Genomic DNA, 17,821 nt, shown 5'->3' with positions numbered 1-17,821 from the left:
CCCAAAATGAGGAGGAACAGGTCTGCTAAGCTATCAGAGTCTGATATGGTGGTGCTGAGACTGCGGGTCAACTGTTGTTTTGTTGATATATGTGGTGACTTGGAGAGTGGTCCTTAGTCTCTGACTCTCCCTTGGGTGTGGATTCCTTGGGGGTGGGCGGTGGGGTGCTGGGAGAATTCCTCTGGAGAACTGGCAGTTTACAGCTATGATGCTTAAAATATCACTGTCTAGTGTGCACACACACACATTGCTTTTGGTGTGTAGTGGGAAGACAGACTGAAAAACTGATGGTCTGATCTCTAGAAGTTCTGAACCTTGCATTCCACAGTCAGGTTTGTGTGGCAAATTTTATAAATAGTTTTGAAGTTGGTAGAAAGGGGGTGATGTGCGTGCTCCAGGAATTTTTGTTTGGAATCTTTTTATCTTTTCACTACTTTCAGCCACAGTGGTGTGATTCCAGAAAATTTAATTTCAGGACACAAAAGAAATTTCTGAGATGCAGAGGTTTTTAAGGTGTGCATGGTGTTGGGTAGGTGGATAAGGCAGATTCCATATCTTGTGGCACAGTCCATGTGGGAGTAAGCAAACATGAAAACACTGACCACATTGGTTTCTGTGTGGCTTTCAGTAGGGCTGTATATGCCTGAAACCACAAGAAGGCATGAGGGGCTGTAGAATCATAGTCCACTTTTTTGATCACTTTTTTTTTCACAGAGATCTCCAGAGCCTAGAGCATGTGGTCTCTCCTTTTGGAAGAGCAATCTACAGTGGCTGGTGGGTCAGAAATGTAATACTTTATGGGTCAGTTTGAGTTGCTTTTGTAAGAGTTTTGAAGTCTGTGTTTATTTAATTTTTATACACATATAACCAAAGGTAACCTTGGTCAAGTACACATTTTTCCTGGCAGAGTTTCCTTGGGTATTTTGAGGAAAATTTGAATATATTTTTAGGTTTATGATTTTGGCTTTTTCTCTTCCTCTCCTATTTTTTTCACTATTTTTTGTACACATTTTTGATAGTTGGAGCTATGAGATACGTTCTGAGGTCCCAGCTACCCATGTGTGTACTGTTACTACTTAATCCTATTCGGAAGTCTGTGTCATTTTTCATGGCACATAGCTTTGCAATCAGCTTTCCTCTTAGAAATTCATAGAAATTTTCTTTGGATTCTGTTGAATTCATGTAGAAATAGAAAATAGCCAACATCTTTGTTTTTTTATATATATCATTCAATTGGTGTTCTTTACTATAGTATAAAAGGGTAAATGATATTATCCTATATTTGTTTAGCAAACTATAGTTAGTATATAAAATTGAAAGTGATATGAAATAATTTACACAGCCATAGAAAGAAGACTTCAGTATAGAGTTTACTGACACAAAATACATTGTTATGGTCACAAAAGCTATCCCACCAAGTATAACTTGAGAAGAGAAAAAATGAAAATAAAACATGGTCTAGAACTGAACAATAAATTTGAATGTGATATGAGATTGTGTATTATCATACAAATTAAACTCTTGATAACCGAATTTGGGGTTTCGCATGTATATGAACTAAAAGTAGGTAACATCAAGTTGTGTTGTTATAGTTCATTTAAAACTGCAAGTATTAATGTATGTAATCTGATGCATTTGCAGATTATACCCACACCCTCTCATTACCAAAAACAACACAATAAACCATGTTCGTCATACATTCTCATTGCATCCATGTTTATGTGTGCCTACATTGCATGGAGCTCTAATAAAATGACAGAATTGCTATGGATTCCTACAGTAATTTTCCATGTACGTTTGATCAGTTTTAAGGAAGTACCCGAATTCTCATGCTTAATGCATTTATATTCATGGTGGCATAACTTTTAAAATAACCTAATTCCTCATTTGTTGAGGTCACGCATGGTGCCTCAGAAGGATAGTATGGTAAATGAATTAAGACAATAGCAATGGTCAAAGGATTACACACATAAAAGACTCACAGTCAGTGCTGTATTGCTATGAAACAGCATATAATTACAGCATAAGCAGTGTCAAATCAACAAACCTCTCTCTCTCTGATTTCAGTCTTGCTGCATTCCCATTTGTCCATTGGGTAGGAGAACTTCAGTCATCTTGTCTACCTTATAGTTCATAATAGAAAATGAAGGGAAGAAACAACACAACCTAGCTGAAGCAATCACTTTCGAAGAATTTTTGTAACATATTTTTAGTTGGTATGTGGAGAAGGAAAATCAAATATCAGGCTTTTTAGAGCAAAAGTTGTTATAGAAATAAAAAGCAAATGTGCTCTTACAGTATACTATAGAAATGCAGAAAGTTGGTTTATTTTGATGGTATGAGAGCTTTCTGCCAATGACTCATGCTGCATGAAGTGAAAATGAGTTAAGAAACAGACTGACTTGTTTTGATTGAATTGAAATGATGACAATAAATTGCAGTTGAATAAAAATGTAAAAGTTTTAGACAAGTAACACTTTTCTTAGTTTTGTTTTGATCAGCTAATCCACCTTAGATAATGACACTTTTATTTTTATTGGTAAAACATGTTTAAACACTTAACATTTTAAAATAACAGTTTGTATATACTTAATGTATTATATAGTTAATGTATAAATAGTGTATAACATTAAATATTCATTTCTATTATTGTGAATATTATTCAAATTTACTTTTTTGATTTTTTAAAGACTATATATTTAATTAATGTTCTATCAGCTTTTGTACCTGCATGCCAGAAGAGGGCAACATATCTCAGTATAGATGATTGTGAGCCATCATGTGGTTCCTGGGAATTGAACTCAGGACCTCTGAAGGAACAGAGAGTGTTCTTATCTGCTGAGCCACCTCTCTAGCTCCAAACTTTAGTTTTTATTTTATTATAGATAAGAACGATACTTTTTTGGAATTAAGTGAGCAGGGACCCCTGTAGTTCCACATAACAGCAGAAAATTACCTTATTTCACCTGCATGATATATATTTCACATTGGTGAGAGCAAAGCTTCTGATTTCACAGATCTAGATGAGACTAAAGAATAAGCTTGTTAAACTCCTGAGTGATGCTCTATAACTGTACATCATGATTGTGTTTTCCTTATCTCCACTATTTCACTTTTCTTTGATTGCTTCCCTTATTTGCATTTTTAGGTAGGAAAAGTAACTTAATGTTTTTTTTTTACTTGAAAAGGATTCTTCCCTCATACAATATATTCTGACCACTGTTTTCCCTCCCTCTACTTCTCCCACATCCAGCATACCTCCCTTCTTCCCCAGATCTACTCCCTCCTCTCTGTATCCTTTTTGGAAAAGAGCAGGCCTCTAAGATAGGACTGCCAAACAAGACCAAACAAGATACAAAAAAAGACAAGGCCAACAGACCTCACTCTGAGGATGGACAGGGAACCCAATAGGGGAAAAAGAGTCTCAAGAGCAGGTGAGAGAGTCAAAGCTACACCTGTTCTTAATGTTAGGAGTCCCACAAAAATACAGAGCTAACAGCCATGACATCTCAGCAGAGGACCTGTTGCAGACACATGCACACACATTCCTTACCATTTATGTCTCGGTGACATTCCTGGCCATCAATGGAGTGAGTTCCATCTCATGGCTTGGGCTGCAAGTTAAACCAAACATAAGCTCACCACTCAAGCAAGTTTGGGGCCATCATGCCCCCTTTACGTCTTGCAAGCAGTACAGATTTAAGTGGAGGGGTTTTTATTCTGGATTCGTGTCCAGAATTTTTTTTGGGGGGGAGACTATATAGTATTGTCTCACCCCAAAAAGACTAGAACAAGGGGTGAAATCTTTCAGCCTGCACCTGGTCCACCTCTCCACCTTCAGTGCACTGTGTGTAAGCTTTTCTCCACAGTGTGGCCCTCTATTATTTTTCAGAGAATAGCGCTCTATCCCATTATCAGTCTGGGCTTTTAGGCATCTCCATATGACCTTCTGAGACAACAACCCAGTTGTCTGAGAAAATACAATCTTGACTGTGTTCGATTGCCCTCCAACCAGCAATGGAGGAGTGTTTTTCTTCCCCAACACCTTTGTCAGTCTGAGTTGTCGCTTCTCCTGTTAAACTTCACCATTCTGACATGTGTAAAATTAAAGCTCAAAGTAGTTTCCATTTGCTTTTCTCCCAAGGATAAGGATGCTGAACCTGAACAGTGTTTCTCAGCCATTTGAGATTCTCCTGTTGAGAATTCTCTATTGAGATCTCTTCTCAGTATTTTTTATTTTATATTTTTATTTTTTAAATATAAGTTACAGTTTATTAACTTCGTACCCCAGCTGTACCCTGCTCACTCATTACCTCCCAATCCCTCCCTTTCTCCCTCATCTCCCTACCTTTTTCCAGGTCCACTGATAGGGGAGGTCCTCCTCTGCTTCCATCTGACCTTACTTATCAGGTATCTTCAGGACTGCCTGCAGTGTCCACTTTTGTGGCCTAGCAAGGCTGCTCCTCCCTCAGAGGGGGGAGGTCAAAGAGCCAGCCATTGAGTTCATGTCAGAAATAGTCCCTGTTACTCTTACTAGGGAACCCACTTGGATACCAAGCTACCATGGGGTCTATCTGAGCAGGGATTCTAGGTTATATCCATACATGGTCCTTGGTTGGAGATACAGTCTCATAACAGACCCCTGTTCCCAGATATAATTGGTCCTTGTGGAACTCCTGTCCTCTCCAGGTGATACTAACTCTCTCTTATTTTATATGATTCCTTGCCCTTGGAGGACTGGACCCACAGTGTAAGTGATGCTAAGCACAGAACTCACTGCCTGGGTAGATGTTTTTCAAAACTATAAAATAAAATTTCTTAAGCATAAGAACAAAAGCTCTGATCTAAAAGGTCTGTGAGGATGGCAGCAGTGTCTGATTAATGTCTGCATGCACAGACACACACAGATCATAATAGTCAGAGGTCCCCTCATCCACCCACTCAAAAATCTTATAAAAATTAGTTATACAAGAAACCCTCCCTTAAACAAATCCTTAAAGTCTAAGGTCTTGCCAGTCATGCTTACACAAATCTTTAATCCAGGTACATGAATGCAGACAGAAGCTGTTCTCTGTGAGTTCAGCCTGGTTGACAATGAGAGTCCAGCACAGACAGGCCTATACAATGCAACCCAGTATTGAAAAAAAACAAAACAAAAAATAAAATTAAAGCAGAAAATCTGGCATGGATTTGATGGCACAAGCCTTGAATCCCAGTCCCCTGGCAGGAAGAAGCAGGCCAGTCTCTGTGAGTTCAAGGTCAGCCTGGTCCACACATCTAGTCCAGGCAGCCAGGGCTTAAAGGAGAAGTCCAACTCAAAATACTATATATATATATATATATATATATATATATATATATATATATATATGAATATATATGAATGTATGTGTTAGGTGTATACATCCAGAGAAAGTTATTATGCCATTTCTTTTCGTGCAGAGAGCCTTCACTAGCACAGCTTTCTGTTTTCTTCATCTTCCCATTGAGGAAGAAAGTTTATCTGCTGATAGTACTCCAAAGTGTCATGTTTTTCCTTCTTTTCCCCCTGGGTTGTCTCTTATCTTCCAGGAGAAAAGTGGCTGCAGTTTACCTGACCCCAGTGTGAAGTCACCAAACAAAAATCTCCTTGCATTTTCTAAAATCTCTCTTTAATTCTTAATACTCTTGGCAACATTCTACCTGTGGCACAGACTGTTTACTCTGGTACAGGTTGGATAATGGTTGTGAAATATCCACCTTGATTCCAGGAGATAAAGGGAAATTGCATCTTGAGTGGTGGAAGTCAGAGGGTAGGCTAGGGGAGACAGGCACAAATGATGAAATGCAAATCTCTGCAGATCTGAAGAAGATATGGTCCTGAAACTGTAGCCTGGGCCAAGAATCACTAACCCTTGTCCTTTCAGTACAGTGTAACCCTAAGGGAGGTGTTCATGTCACTCAAGACTCACTGGCCAATCAAGATCTTCCATCCCTCCAGTTAGAGGAAGAGGTGGGTTCTTCCAGGCCCCATGCTGCATGTTCCCTTTGTAGCTGAGATGAATGGGGTCGAACGGTTGGTGTGCTGTGATTTGAGCACCACTGCTGTGTGCTGTGTGGGGATTTCAGAGAAGTTCCAAAGTCGCAACATGGTGAGATTGTGTCTGCTTCCCCCCAACCTGGTGGAGCAGGAGGCTGAACAGTAGGAGCTGTCTCAGGGTCCTTCCTGAGGCACAGTGGGAACCAGCAGGCAGAATCAGCCACCTGAGAGGTCCCTTTTCCTAGCCCTGAACACAGTGCAGCATCTGAATATCTTGAATATGTTGGCTTCGGGTTGGGAGCAGAGAAAAGTCATTTCTGGAGCAGAAGGTTAAAATGAAAGCTTTATTTTCTGAGCTCAGGGAAGTGGCCAGTTCATGATCTGAATGGTGCTTTATTGTAAATTTAAAGGATTAAATCCACAAGGGCAGGGCCCCTTGGTGAGTGCTGGGGTTATCTAATCAAATTTTAACATTGTGGGTTAAGCAAGGGAGTTTCTGTTAGAGGCTGTGCTGATTCAGGCCACTGGGCTCAAGACCTTTAACTGTTTTCCAAGACATTTGGTCTGGAGTCCAAGGCCCTTAATTTATATCCCTTGACATTTGGTCCTGAACTCAAGATGATAAAGAAACAAAGTTGTGTGAGTTCTGTCCATAATAAGCAGAGCTTTGTAAATGATATAATTTTACAGTTTAGCCACCTTGGTTAAGGTAACAGCAATTTTTCTGAGTTAACTGAAATTTAGGAAAATGTTTCAAGGAGTAGGGTGGGAGGTAGAGCTGCAAGCTCAGGTGAAGTTAGTAAAATGGAAGAACTTCTTGGAGAAGGCTGGGACTCTGGAGGTTGCCTCCCTATACACTATGGGGATGCATGTTCACAAAGTATTTGCAGGACAGGTTTGAACATAGACATGTCCTTGGTAGGATGCAAATTCAGAGAAGCCTAGTTTCTAGTATCTTTTCCAAGTTCTGACCTTGGCATTTAACATTTAGATATAAGATTCATTTGGAGTTAATTTTGTTGAGGTTGTAAATAACGTGTTGAATAGCACTTCTTTATAAAGCTGTGATGTAAATGAGTAGAATTGTTGATGCAAGGAATTTACCAATACTTAGGTGACAGGAAGTCACACCAAGTAGAATTTAGCTAAGGGCTAAGTAGATAAGTATCATGCCATCCCTCCAGTTAGAGGAAGAGGTGGGTTCTTCCAGGCCCCATGCTGCATGTTCCTTCTGTAGCTGAGATGAATGGGTTTGAACGGTTGGTGTGCCATGATCTGAGCACCACTATTGTGTGCTGTGGTTGAGATTAGGATGCTAGGAAACACGTTTGCTCAAGATGATAGTCACCAAATTTTTCTCCAGCCATAACCAAGGAGACAGCCCTGATTCATACCAACCATTGACCCATCTCCATGCCAAAGAAGAGGCATGTAACAAGCTGATTAATTGCCATTACAGACTCACAGACAACATTAAAGACTGGTGTTCCATAAAGTTAGTTTTCTTCTTGAGAAAAGCATAGGGCTGTCATATGTGAAAGAGTATTACCTTGTGTAAATGTACTAGAAAGAATGTTCTTTCTCCATTCTTCACTTTCTGGCTGTTATGAATAAAACAGCTATGTCCTTGTTCTATAATGGAACATCTTTTGGATGTATTCCCTGTAGTGGTATAGCTGAGTATTGAGGTAGAACTATGCCCAAATTTCTGAAAATGCACCACTTTGATTACCAGAGAAGTTGTACAAATTTTCACTACCACGAGCAGTATGTGCCTAATTCGTTCTATGCCTGATTTCTCCAAGTCGTTTAACATGAAGGAATGTTGGATTTTATCAATGGCTTTTTATTATCTAATGAGATTATCATGTGATCTTGGTCTTTCAGTTCATTTATATGGTGGATTACATTGATGGATTTTCATATGTTGAACCATCCCTGTATCCATGAGATTAAGCCAATTTGTTCATTGTGTATATCTTTTATGTGTTCTTGGATTTGTTTTACGTGTATTTTATTGAATATATTTGTGTTACAGACAGCTATTAGCTGTCATGTGGGTGCTGGGAATTTAACCCAGGTCCTCTGGAAGAATAGACAGTGTTCTTAACCACTGAGCCATACCTCCATCTCCCATGCTTATTTATGATCAACATTTACATTGCTAAAATTTTCATCTCTCCTTTTGTAATTGTTCAAACATACATTTCATTTTAAAAAGATCATATTAATATTACAGTTTAAAATGAGGCACTTCAGGTTTCTAGACATGTATGCAGAACTGGAGTGAATGTGTAACTCTTTGCAGAAAGTTGAAAAAGATCTTTAAGGTTTTTTATCTTGTTTGATTAATTTTTGCATATTATTCAGGATCTTATTATGTACCCCTGAGTGTCCTGGAACTTATTGCATAGAGCAGGCTACCATCTAGCTCTATGATATACACCAGCCTCTATTTCCTGTATGATTTTGTAATTAAACTCATCAGAAAATACATCCAGCCTGCCCATTCTTATAAGAGTCAGGAATTGTTTATACTATTTCTCTCATGTGGGATCAGTACTGTTGATCTGTTTACTCTCTCTCTCTCTTTTTATCTGTTGATTGACATTTCTCTTGCAAGTGTGTATCCTAGTTAAAGGATGAAAAATTGAGAGGTAAACTTCACTATTCAGTTTCCTCCCAAAAGGAGTTAGTTATTACACTAAAACTTGTGTGTCAGAAAATAAGTAGAAGAAACACTAGAATACTTTGAAAAAACTGTAAATGAATGATACATCGCCAGTATTCTAAGTATCATGCTTTTTGTTGTACACGTGTGTGGATATTTTAGAGTATATTGACCTACAATGATGTGCATGTGAACTTCACTCGAGAAGAGTGGGCTTTTCTGAATCCTTCCCAGAGGAATCTCTACAAAGATGTGATGCTAGAGACCTACAGGAACTTTACTGCTATAGGTAGCACAGTGAATTTTCTTTATTTCTTAAAATATGGGGAAACTCTTTATTCATTATTGATGTGCTTCTATAATTAGACAATGAGGAAGAATGAGGTGAATGGTTCTTTAATTGACCATAGATCACAACTTAAATTTTGTCTTATTTCCAATAATAAAGCATACATTTTCTGTTACTGTATTTTGGGCTACAATTGGGAAAGTCATAATATAGAAGAGCATTGTCCCAATTCTAGAAGACATACAAGGTAATTTTCATTGTTAGCTGATATGAATATGGTTCTGAGAAAATTTTAATATGTTCTGAAAGTTTGAAAGAGAAGGGACAGTGTAAATGAACTCCTTTAAGTGTATTTATTGATGATAACTATCATGTTACTAAACCATGTACCTCCAGGTAAATTAGGTATTTGATGTGTGTTTGCAAGGCACTCCTCTAAGAAAGAGTGCAAGGAAATCATACTTATGCAAGATCAATATGTAAATTATTTCCTTATTAGCGCTATGAGGCAAAACTGTAATTTGTTTAATCCCCTACAGCTCAGATATTGCCAAATGTATTCATAGTAAATAGGTGATGAATGTATATCCAAAACATTATACTTATCAAATCGTCCATAGTAAAACTGGGGTTACTCATATACTTGTAGTAATGTTGCTAAGTTTTGTGTGAAGGGCAGTTTTTTGGAGTCAAGAATGCTGTGGAAAAACCATAAACCCTATAGCACATGTCTGTGATAAACAAAAATCAAATGTGTGAATGCAAAATGGAACCATGTCATTTATTATTATTCTTTTAATAGTTATATCATATATCACAATGAGTACAAATCATTTTAATATGTGTATATTGAAAGAAACAATGTACCACCCAGAACACTAAAAGGTATTGTAGTCTCCATTTTGAGTAGGTGTTTAAAAATTATTACCTATTATGCTTTATATGGGCTATTTGGAGCTGCCAGCAGTACAAATAATGACACAGAGGCTTTTTAATATTTTAAATCTTAGGAAATTTAACTGGACAGATTCTGAACCCTTTTTTTCCCTAACAAACCTAGCACTGTGTCCAAATGCATGGCCAGTTCTACCTCTTTGTTCATGTTCATGTCCATCTGTTAACCTCACTGTCCTGCTGGTGAGTGGCCTGTTATTTGCTTTCTTCTTCTCAGAAACCCTCTCTCACTCAGAAGTTCTGTCCTCCATTTTGCACCCTGCTATCACTCGTTAGCTCTTTCTTATTTCCAATAGATAAATAAGGAAGGACAAATGTTTACAAAATACAGGAAAGGTGATCGGCACATAGAACTAACAATACTATGATTTTGTCAGTACTTAGCTGATTGCTGGCTCAGCAATCAGTGTTCACATATACTGGCACACTTTCACACAATATACACCAACATCAATTAACAGCTTTTTCACCTTCATTAGGAATTCTCACAAAATCACACTGCAAAAAATATAAGTTGTAGGACTATACAAATTATTCTTTTTCTCACAGTTATCTTTACATATACATGGTGCACAGTATGAGGGAAGTTATTAATCCAGTCACTGTGTTACAGCTCTGCGGTATTGCAGTTTTCTACAAATATATGGTAAAACATCTTATAGAAGAAAGTATATGATAAAGGTGAGCCAGGTAACATATTTTTACCATCACAGGCATTTTCAAATATGCAAAACAACCGTGAATATAAAAATACTGATGAAAACTCAAAATGAAATTCTTCTTTACCTTTAATTCAAATTACAAAATTAAGACATGTGGCAAAACCATCCATTAGTGTAATGAATGTGGTAAAGCTGTCATATGTGCTAATTATCTTTGCAGGTATGAAAACAATCATTGTGCAGACAAACTCCCTGAAGATACTCAATATGAAGTCTTTGCACATCACAGTAGTCCGCACACATGTAAAAGTATGCATACTGGTGTGGATCACTATGAATGTAGCCAATGTGGTAATGCCTTTGCACATAACAGTCATCTCCTAAGACATAAAAGGATACATATAGGAGAGAAACCTTATGAATGTAACCAAGGTGGTAAAGCCTATGCATCTAACAGTGATCTCCTAAGACATAAAGGAACTCACAATGGAGAAAAACCTTACAAATGTAATCAATGTGGTAAAGCCTTTGTACATAACAGTCATTTCCTAATACATAAAAGAACTCACACTGGTGAGAAACCTTATGAATATAACCAATGCGGTAAACTCTTTACATATAACAGTAATCTTTTAATACATAAACGAACTCACACTGGAGAAAAACCTTATGAATGTAACCAATGTGATAAAGCCTTTCCACTTAACAGTAAGCTCCTGCTACATAAAAGAACTCACACTGGAGAAAAACCTTATGAATGTAACCAATGCGGTAAACTCTTTACATATAACAGTAATCTTTTAATACATAAACGAACTCACACTGGAGAGAAACCTTATAAATGTAACCAATGTGGTAAAGCCTTTGCACGTAACAGTAGGCTCCTAGGACATAAAAGAACTCACACTGGAGAGAAACCTTATGAATGTAACCAATGTGGTAAAGTCTTTGTGTGTAACAGTAATCTCCTAAGACATAAAAGAACTCACACTGGAGAGAAACCTTATGAATGTAACCACTGTAATAAAGCCTTTGCATGTAAAAGCCTAGTAATCTCCTAGTACATAAAAGAACTCACACTGGAGAGAAACCTTATGAATGTAAACCATTTAGTAAACCCTTTGCATCTAACAGCGATCTCCTACGACATAAAAGAACTCACACTGGAGAGAAACCTTATGAGTGTAATCAATGTGGTAAAACCTGTGCATGTAACTGTAGTCTTCAAAAACATTAAAGAACTCACACTGGAGAGAAACCTTATGAATGTAACCAATGCGGTAAAGCCTTTGCAGATAACAGTGTTCTCCTAAGACATAAAAATCCATGTTGCAGAAAATTCTTATGAATATAATTAATGTCATGTAGTCTTTTCATGTAAGACTTATCTTGAACAAGAACACTTATTGGAGTGAAACACTATGAATATAACCAATGTGTCAAAAACTGCATGCCATAATAATCTCCATGTACATAGAAGAAGCACACTAGATAGAAACTTTATGAATGTAACCAATGTGATAAAGCATTTTGATATAATAGTAATCTCCTATGACATAACGAAGGCATACTAGAGAGAAACCTTATGAATGTAACTAAGATGGTAAAGCCATTGCATGTAACAGTAATCTCCTAATACAAAAAAGAACTCACACTGGAAAGAACTCTTATGGATGTCATCAATGTATTAAAGCTTTTGCATGTAACTCATCTCCTAATATATAAAAGAGCTCACACTTTAGAGAAACATTATTAATGTAACCCATGTGGTAAAGCCTTTTCACATAACAGTCATCTCCTAATAAATACTTGCTCTTCACAATCATCTTCAACATCATGAAAGAATTCATACTGGAAAGAAAGACTATGAGTGTATTTACATGGTGAAGCTACTCCACATTTGTATAATCTTCATCATCATGAAAGAATTCATACAGGGAGAAATTTTATGAATGTGTTAAAATGGGAGATCTTTGCACATATCTATATTCTACATCATCATAAAAGTTTCATCATTAAAGTTTCATAATGGAGAGAAAATCTGAATATAATCAATATGGTAAGGTTTTTGTGTTCTTCTGTCCACTGAATCCAATACAACTCAAACAGGTCAATACAGATGAAAAAAAAATTATTGTCATTCTGTTTGATTAGGGACCACATAATGTAGAACTGTGATGCCTACCCATCCAATGAGCCAGAAAGTTACAGAGGTTCTGAGCTTGAAAATCATAAACATCTTTACCGTTTTACAACTGACTTATTTCCATCAGTCATGGTTTAGGGATATGGGATTTGTTTACGTCAATGAGGAAGTCACCTGTTGCAAAATGTAGGTTTAACAGTCAAAACAATCATATCCATTTGTTCTTTTGTGGTTAGGAAAAGGTATTATGTTTTAGGAAAGTTAATCTGTGGTTTGGGTCAGTCATTTTGTTAGGGGACCAGAAATCATTGTATGGAACAGTCATGTTTTGGGCAACAAAAATTAAGTAATTAAAGCCGTTCAGCTATTGGGAAGTCTACAGCTTTCCTAGGGACTATGAACTTAAACTTATGTTCACCCTATAAATCAATGAAGGCTGGTAACTAAAAGGAAATACTTAGGACAACTTGCTTTTGCATGTTCCCACATACAATTTGCTTTTACATGTTTTGCATATCAAAGTCATCTTCAAGTATCCAAATGGTCAGATAGTAGAGAGAAACCTTATACATGTCTTCAATGTGATAAAGCCTTTTCTTAATACAGTTATCTCCAAATACATAAAACAACACACACTGCAGTGAAACCCTCTGAATAAGCAATGTGGTAAATCCTTTTCATAGGGTTTTCTTTGAAATCATGAGAAAAAGTCATGCTGCAGAGAAACGCCATGAATGTACTCAGTATGATAGTTTTCTGCTTTATGCTACCATAATATAAGAGTAAAAGCTTTACTGTGTGGGCTACATCTTAAAGCCTTTGCATATCACAGTAGTCTTTGAGAACCTAAAATAATTCATTCTGTAGAACATCTATTAGAATAAAAGATTTGTTAAGGTCTTTGACCCACCAACTTGCATTCAATTACACTAGATTATTTTGAAGGAAAATTCTAACAAGTGTCAACAATGTATGCATGTGTTTGTGACATCCATCCTTATTTTGTTTCCAATTGAAATCTCATGGACCAAAGGCATATGAATTGAAACAATAAGATAATCCTTTTTTATTTCACAATTCACTTCAATTATGAAATAAACATCCAGTTATAAATTTATGTGTGCATAATAGTGCATTTTCTGTGACCAAACACAATGTCTAAGGCAACTTCCAAATGTGTTTACTTTGCCTTATGATCAGAGAGGATATGGGATCACTATAAATTGGGCAACACAAGTGTCATTCCTTTCAGCTAAAGTAGGAAGTTTGGAGCTCACAACCTCTACCTGCAGCATGAAGCCGAGAGTGGTAACTATAGATTGTATGCAGCTGAAAACTATCAAGCCCACCCCAAGTAACATACTTTCTCCAGCAGGATACATTTCTTAAACATTCCCAAATGATACCACCAACTGAGTAGGATTTATTTCTCTGACTTCAAACCTACATGTTTGATTTCTGTTACATGAAGGAATTCATGATGAAGACAACATTTGTAGATAAACCTGTAGTTGCTTCAACACCTGGGTTCAGTAATGAATGCTTATACAAGTAAAACATTCATTAGTAAACATATATTTAATCATTTGTTTTAATTTCCCTTATGTGTTAACATTTTGTCTTTGTCTGTTCATGTTCCTGTACATTCTAGTTTCCATGTAGACTAGACACACTGATTTTCTCATACCAAGAATTATAGAAAGTTGTCAAAAACCTGACCTAGGTCCTGGGAATGAACTTGTCTTAACTGCAAAGCCATGTATCTAGTACTGTACATATCTTAAATCTTAGTATATCATCTTGATGTCAGGAAGTAGAAAGGAATTCATAGAAGAGAGCATTTTTATTTATTCAAAAGAGTTTATTACTTTGGACATAATAAATGTATTCATTTCCAAGAAAAGAAACTATTTTGAATATGTTTTTATCATAGCCTCAGAGGAAGTAATTGTTTACCATGTTCACTTCATTGTAATGGAGGAGATCACCAATTATGGTTGTGGTCTGAATTTTGAAACATTGGAGTAGGTATTGAATTTGCTGTGTGTGTAGCAAATCCATTCACAGAAGTTTTATTAGGTTGTTCTGATATTCCTTCTGTGGTGGCTGTTCATGTTCTAATGCATTTCCACTTGGTTATAGGTATTTTTCTGCTGCAATGCATAGAATGGAATCCCCATCCTCTATGTGGTCTGTTGCTTATTTATATCAGGCAGTGTGAGATCATAGTTTTCAAGGAAGGGTCTATGAGAACTTGTACTTTTTTATGTTTTCACAAATTCATTTAAGATGTTTGTTTTTAAGCCTTGCTTGGATATAAATAATTAATTGATGCTTAATAATATGTGTGTACGTATGTATTTATACATTGTTTGAAGTTTCATGCTTCTACATTTTCCCATATTTACTATATGGCACATCATCTTGAAGTATTGCCTTCTTAGAGATTTATCTAAAAGTGATAGTTAATGTATCAGCAACAACATTTATTTCAAAAATTAATGTTGTGTGTGTAATGGACTATTCATTCTTAGGCTATGACAGATATATGAAAAGTGTGTGATACTCTATGGGATCTATTTTCATCATGGGTATATGATCTTCAAGTTTATGTTGTCTCTTTTGCATACCACAAACACTCCCCACTAAGCTCATTGAGACTCATAAAACTTACTTGAAAAATTACATCAGTACAATATTGTCTTCTATTCCAATTATGAATATATTGTCATCTGAGGATGGTAGAAAATGAAATGTTTTGAATAATAAATGCTACTTGCAAATGAAAATTATACACTCCTGTCTTGTTTTGGAATGTGTTAGTTCTTTCTTAGGAGTAAAGACTTGTTCTTAACTTTCTCAAAACTGCAAGTGAATGTCAGAGAATTATCTCAGTGCATAAATTTAGTTATTACTAAGCCTGATGATTTGAGCTCCATCCCTGAGTAGTCCATATCACTGCTACAGATTTTTCTAATGTTTCTATAGTTGGGCTGCTGTGTATGCAGATTCACACACTAGCAGATATGTAAATATATTTTTAGGCTAAATAAGTGCCAGTGTGGTCACTGGCCAAAAGACTCTTTGTGTTCCATGTCAAGAACTTATATATGGGATGTAGATAATAAATAGCAATAAGTTGTACTCTCACTAGCACATAACATGTATGTATACACAAAAACACTCCAGCATTTTTTAATTTATTTTTATTGATTAGTTTATTCACTTTGTATCTCCCAATCCTACCGTCTCTCCCTCTTCTTCTCCTATGCCCCTCCCCCAATCCACTGATAGGGGAGGTACTTCTCTCCTTCCATCTGAACCTAGTCTATCAGGTTTCATGGGGACTGTCTTCATTGTCTTCCTCTGTGGACAGGTAAAGCTGTTCCCCTGCAGGCAGAGGTGATCAAAGAGCCAGGGCCTGAGTTCATGTCAGAGACAGTCCTTATTCCCATTACTAGGGTACACTCTCGGACACTGAGCTGCAATGGGCTAAATCTGTCAGGGGTACTACATTATCTCTATTTGTGGTCCTTGTTTGGAGTATGAGTCTCCAAAAATCACTGTGCTCAGATTTTTTCGTTCTATTTCTCTCCTTGTGGAGCTCCTGTCCCCTCCAGGTCTTTCTATCTCCCCCTTCTTTCATAAGATTACCTGTACTCTGCCCAAAGTTTGGTTATGAGTCTCAGCATCAGTTTTGATACCCTGCTAGATAGAGTCTTTCAGAGGCCCTCTGTGGTAGGTTCCTGTCCACTTCCCTGTTTTCTCTGTCTTCTGATGGCCATCCCGTTTGCCTTTCTGAATGAAGACTGAGCATCTTACCCAGGGTCCTCCTTCTTGATTAGCTTCTTTAGCTGTACAGATTTTAATATGATTATCCTATATTATATGTCTAATATCCAGTTATAAATGATGAAATTAACAAAGCAATGCAGCCCCTTATAGATGACAGAAATTATTTGTAGAATTTGAAGACCTATTGTTGTTCATTAAAAAAAAATGGTTCCTCTGTACATCTTATTTTATCTTTAATTCCTTGATTCAAGGATAGACCACTTAAAATCATAGCTTGGCTCTGAAGTGCATCCCTGTCATCCTAAACCTAGGATTCAGTGGCAGACTGATCCCTCTGAGACTGAGGCCAGATTGTTCCACACAGTGTGTTGTCTGTTTGTGACACAATCTTCTTGTGTAGCTTTGGATGTTCTGGATTCACTTTATAGACCCAGCCATCCTCAAAATCACATAAATATGTCTGCCTCTTCCTCCTTGAGTGCTGGGATTACAGGTGTATGCCACCCTGCCCAGCTCCATGGACACTTCTAAAACAGGCGTGGCTATGTAGGAATATCATGTATCAAAATGATTTCAAAATGCAAACTATCTTTCAAGTTATAGATTTTTTTCCCTGAGGGATAGTGTACACAGAGATGTTAGAAGTATTCTGAAATTGTGCTCTGTGTCCTTTCTGTACGTGAGAATTGTAGCATTGTAACATCCCCCTCATATATCAGACATTATTACAGATGGCATTGCTCCCTGAGTAATCTACTTTCATGGCCTCATTTACTTCATTTTCAGCTAAGAACTTGTGGTCAAAAGTAAACATTCCAGAGGCATTTCTGTCCATAATTTAAAAAATTTTTACATCTATTTCTGCATGACTTTGAGCCAAGAGTGCCTTTTTATCTCTTATATTTACATTATTATCACATTCAGAATAGGGCTTAATTTAGTATGGCTCTGAGTAGGCGAACCCACATTTGAACTTATCCATATGCCCTAAGTTAAATTCCGGTGCTTGCTTTGTTGAAGAAAACAAAGCAAACCCCAAATCATTTTATTATAAAAATCTTACATGATTAAAAAAATTGTATATAAAGCTGGGTGTGATGATGCACACTATTAGGTCCAGCACTCAGGGGGCAGAGGCATTTGGATCTTTGTGAATTTGAGGACAGCCTGGTCTGCAAAATGAGTTTTAGGACAGTTAGTATTGTTACAAGAGAAACTCTGTCTTGGAAACCCAAAAGTGTGTGTGTGTGTGTGTGTGTGTGTGTGTGTGTGTGTGTGTGTGTGT

General features: G+C 36.9%; 1 protein-coding gene across 1 annotated transcript in view; it reads right to left on the bottom strand.

Annotated features, from left to right (window-relative positions):
• Positions 1-17,821, bottom strand: part of LOC129681246 (zinc finger protein 431-like) — a 268,201-nt gene that overhangs the window by 146,228 nt on the left and 104,152 nt on the right. Inside the window, 1 exon segment of the mRNA XM_055613153.1 lies at positions 11,799-11,817. Within this exon segment, the coding sequence (XP_055469128.1) occupies positions 11,799-11,817 (19 nt within the window).

Source organism: Psammomys obesus, unplaced genomic scaffold, assembly GCF_907164565.1.
Source record: "Psammomys obesus unplaced genomic scaffold, mPsaObe1.curated_primary_1811, whole genome shotgun sequence".
In the NCBI taxonomy this organism is placed as follows: domain Eukaryota; kingdom Metazoa; phylum Chordata; class Mammalia; order Rodentia; family Muridae; genus Psammomys; species Psammomys obesus.
The sequence above is the reverse complement of the archived record's forward strand: the minus strand, read 5'-3'. Positions and strand labels throughout refer to the sequence as shown.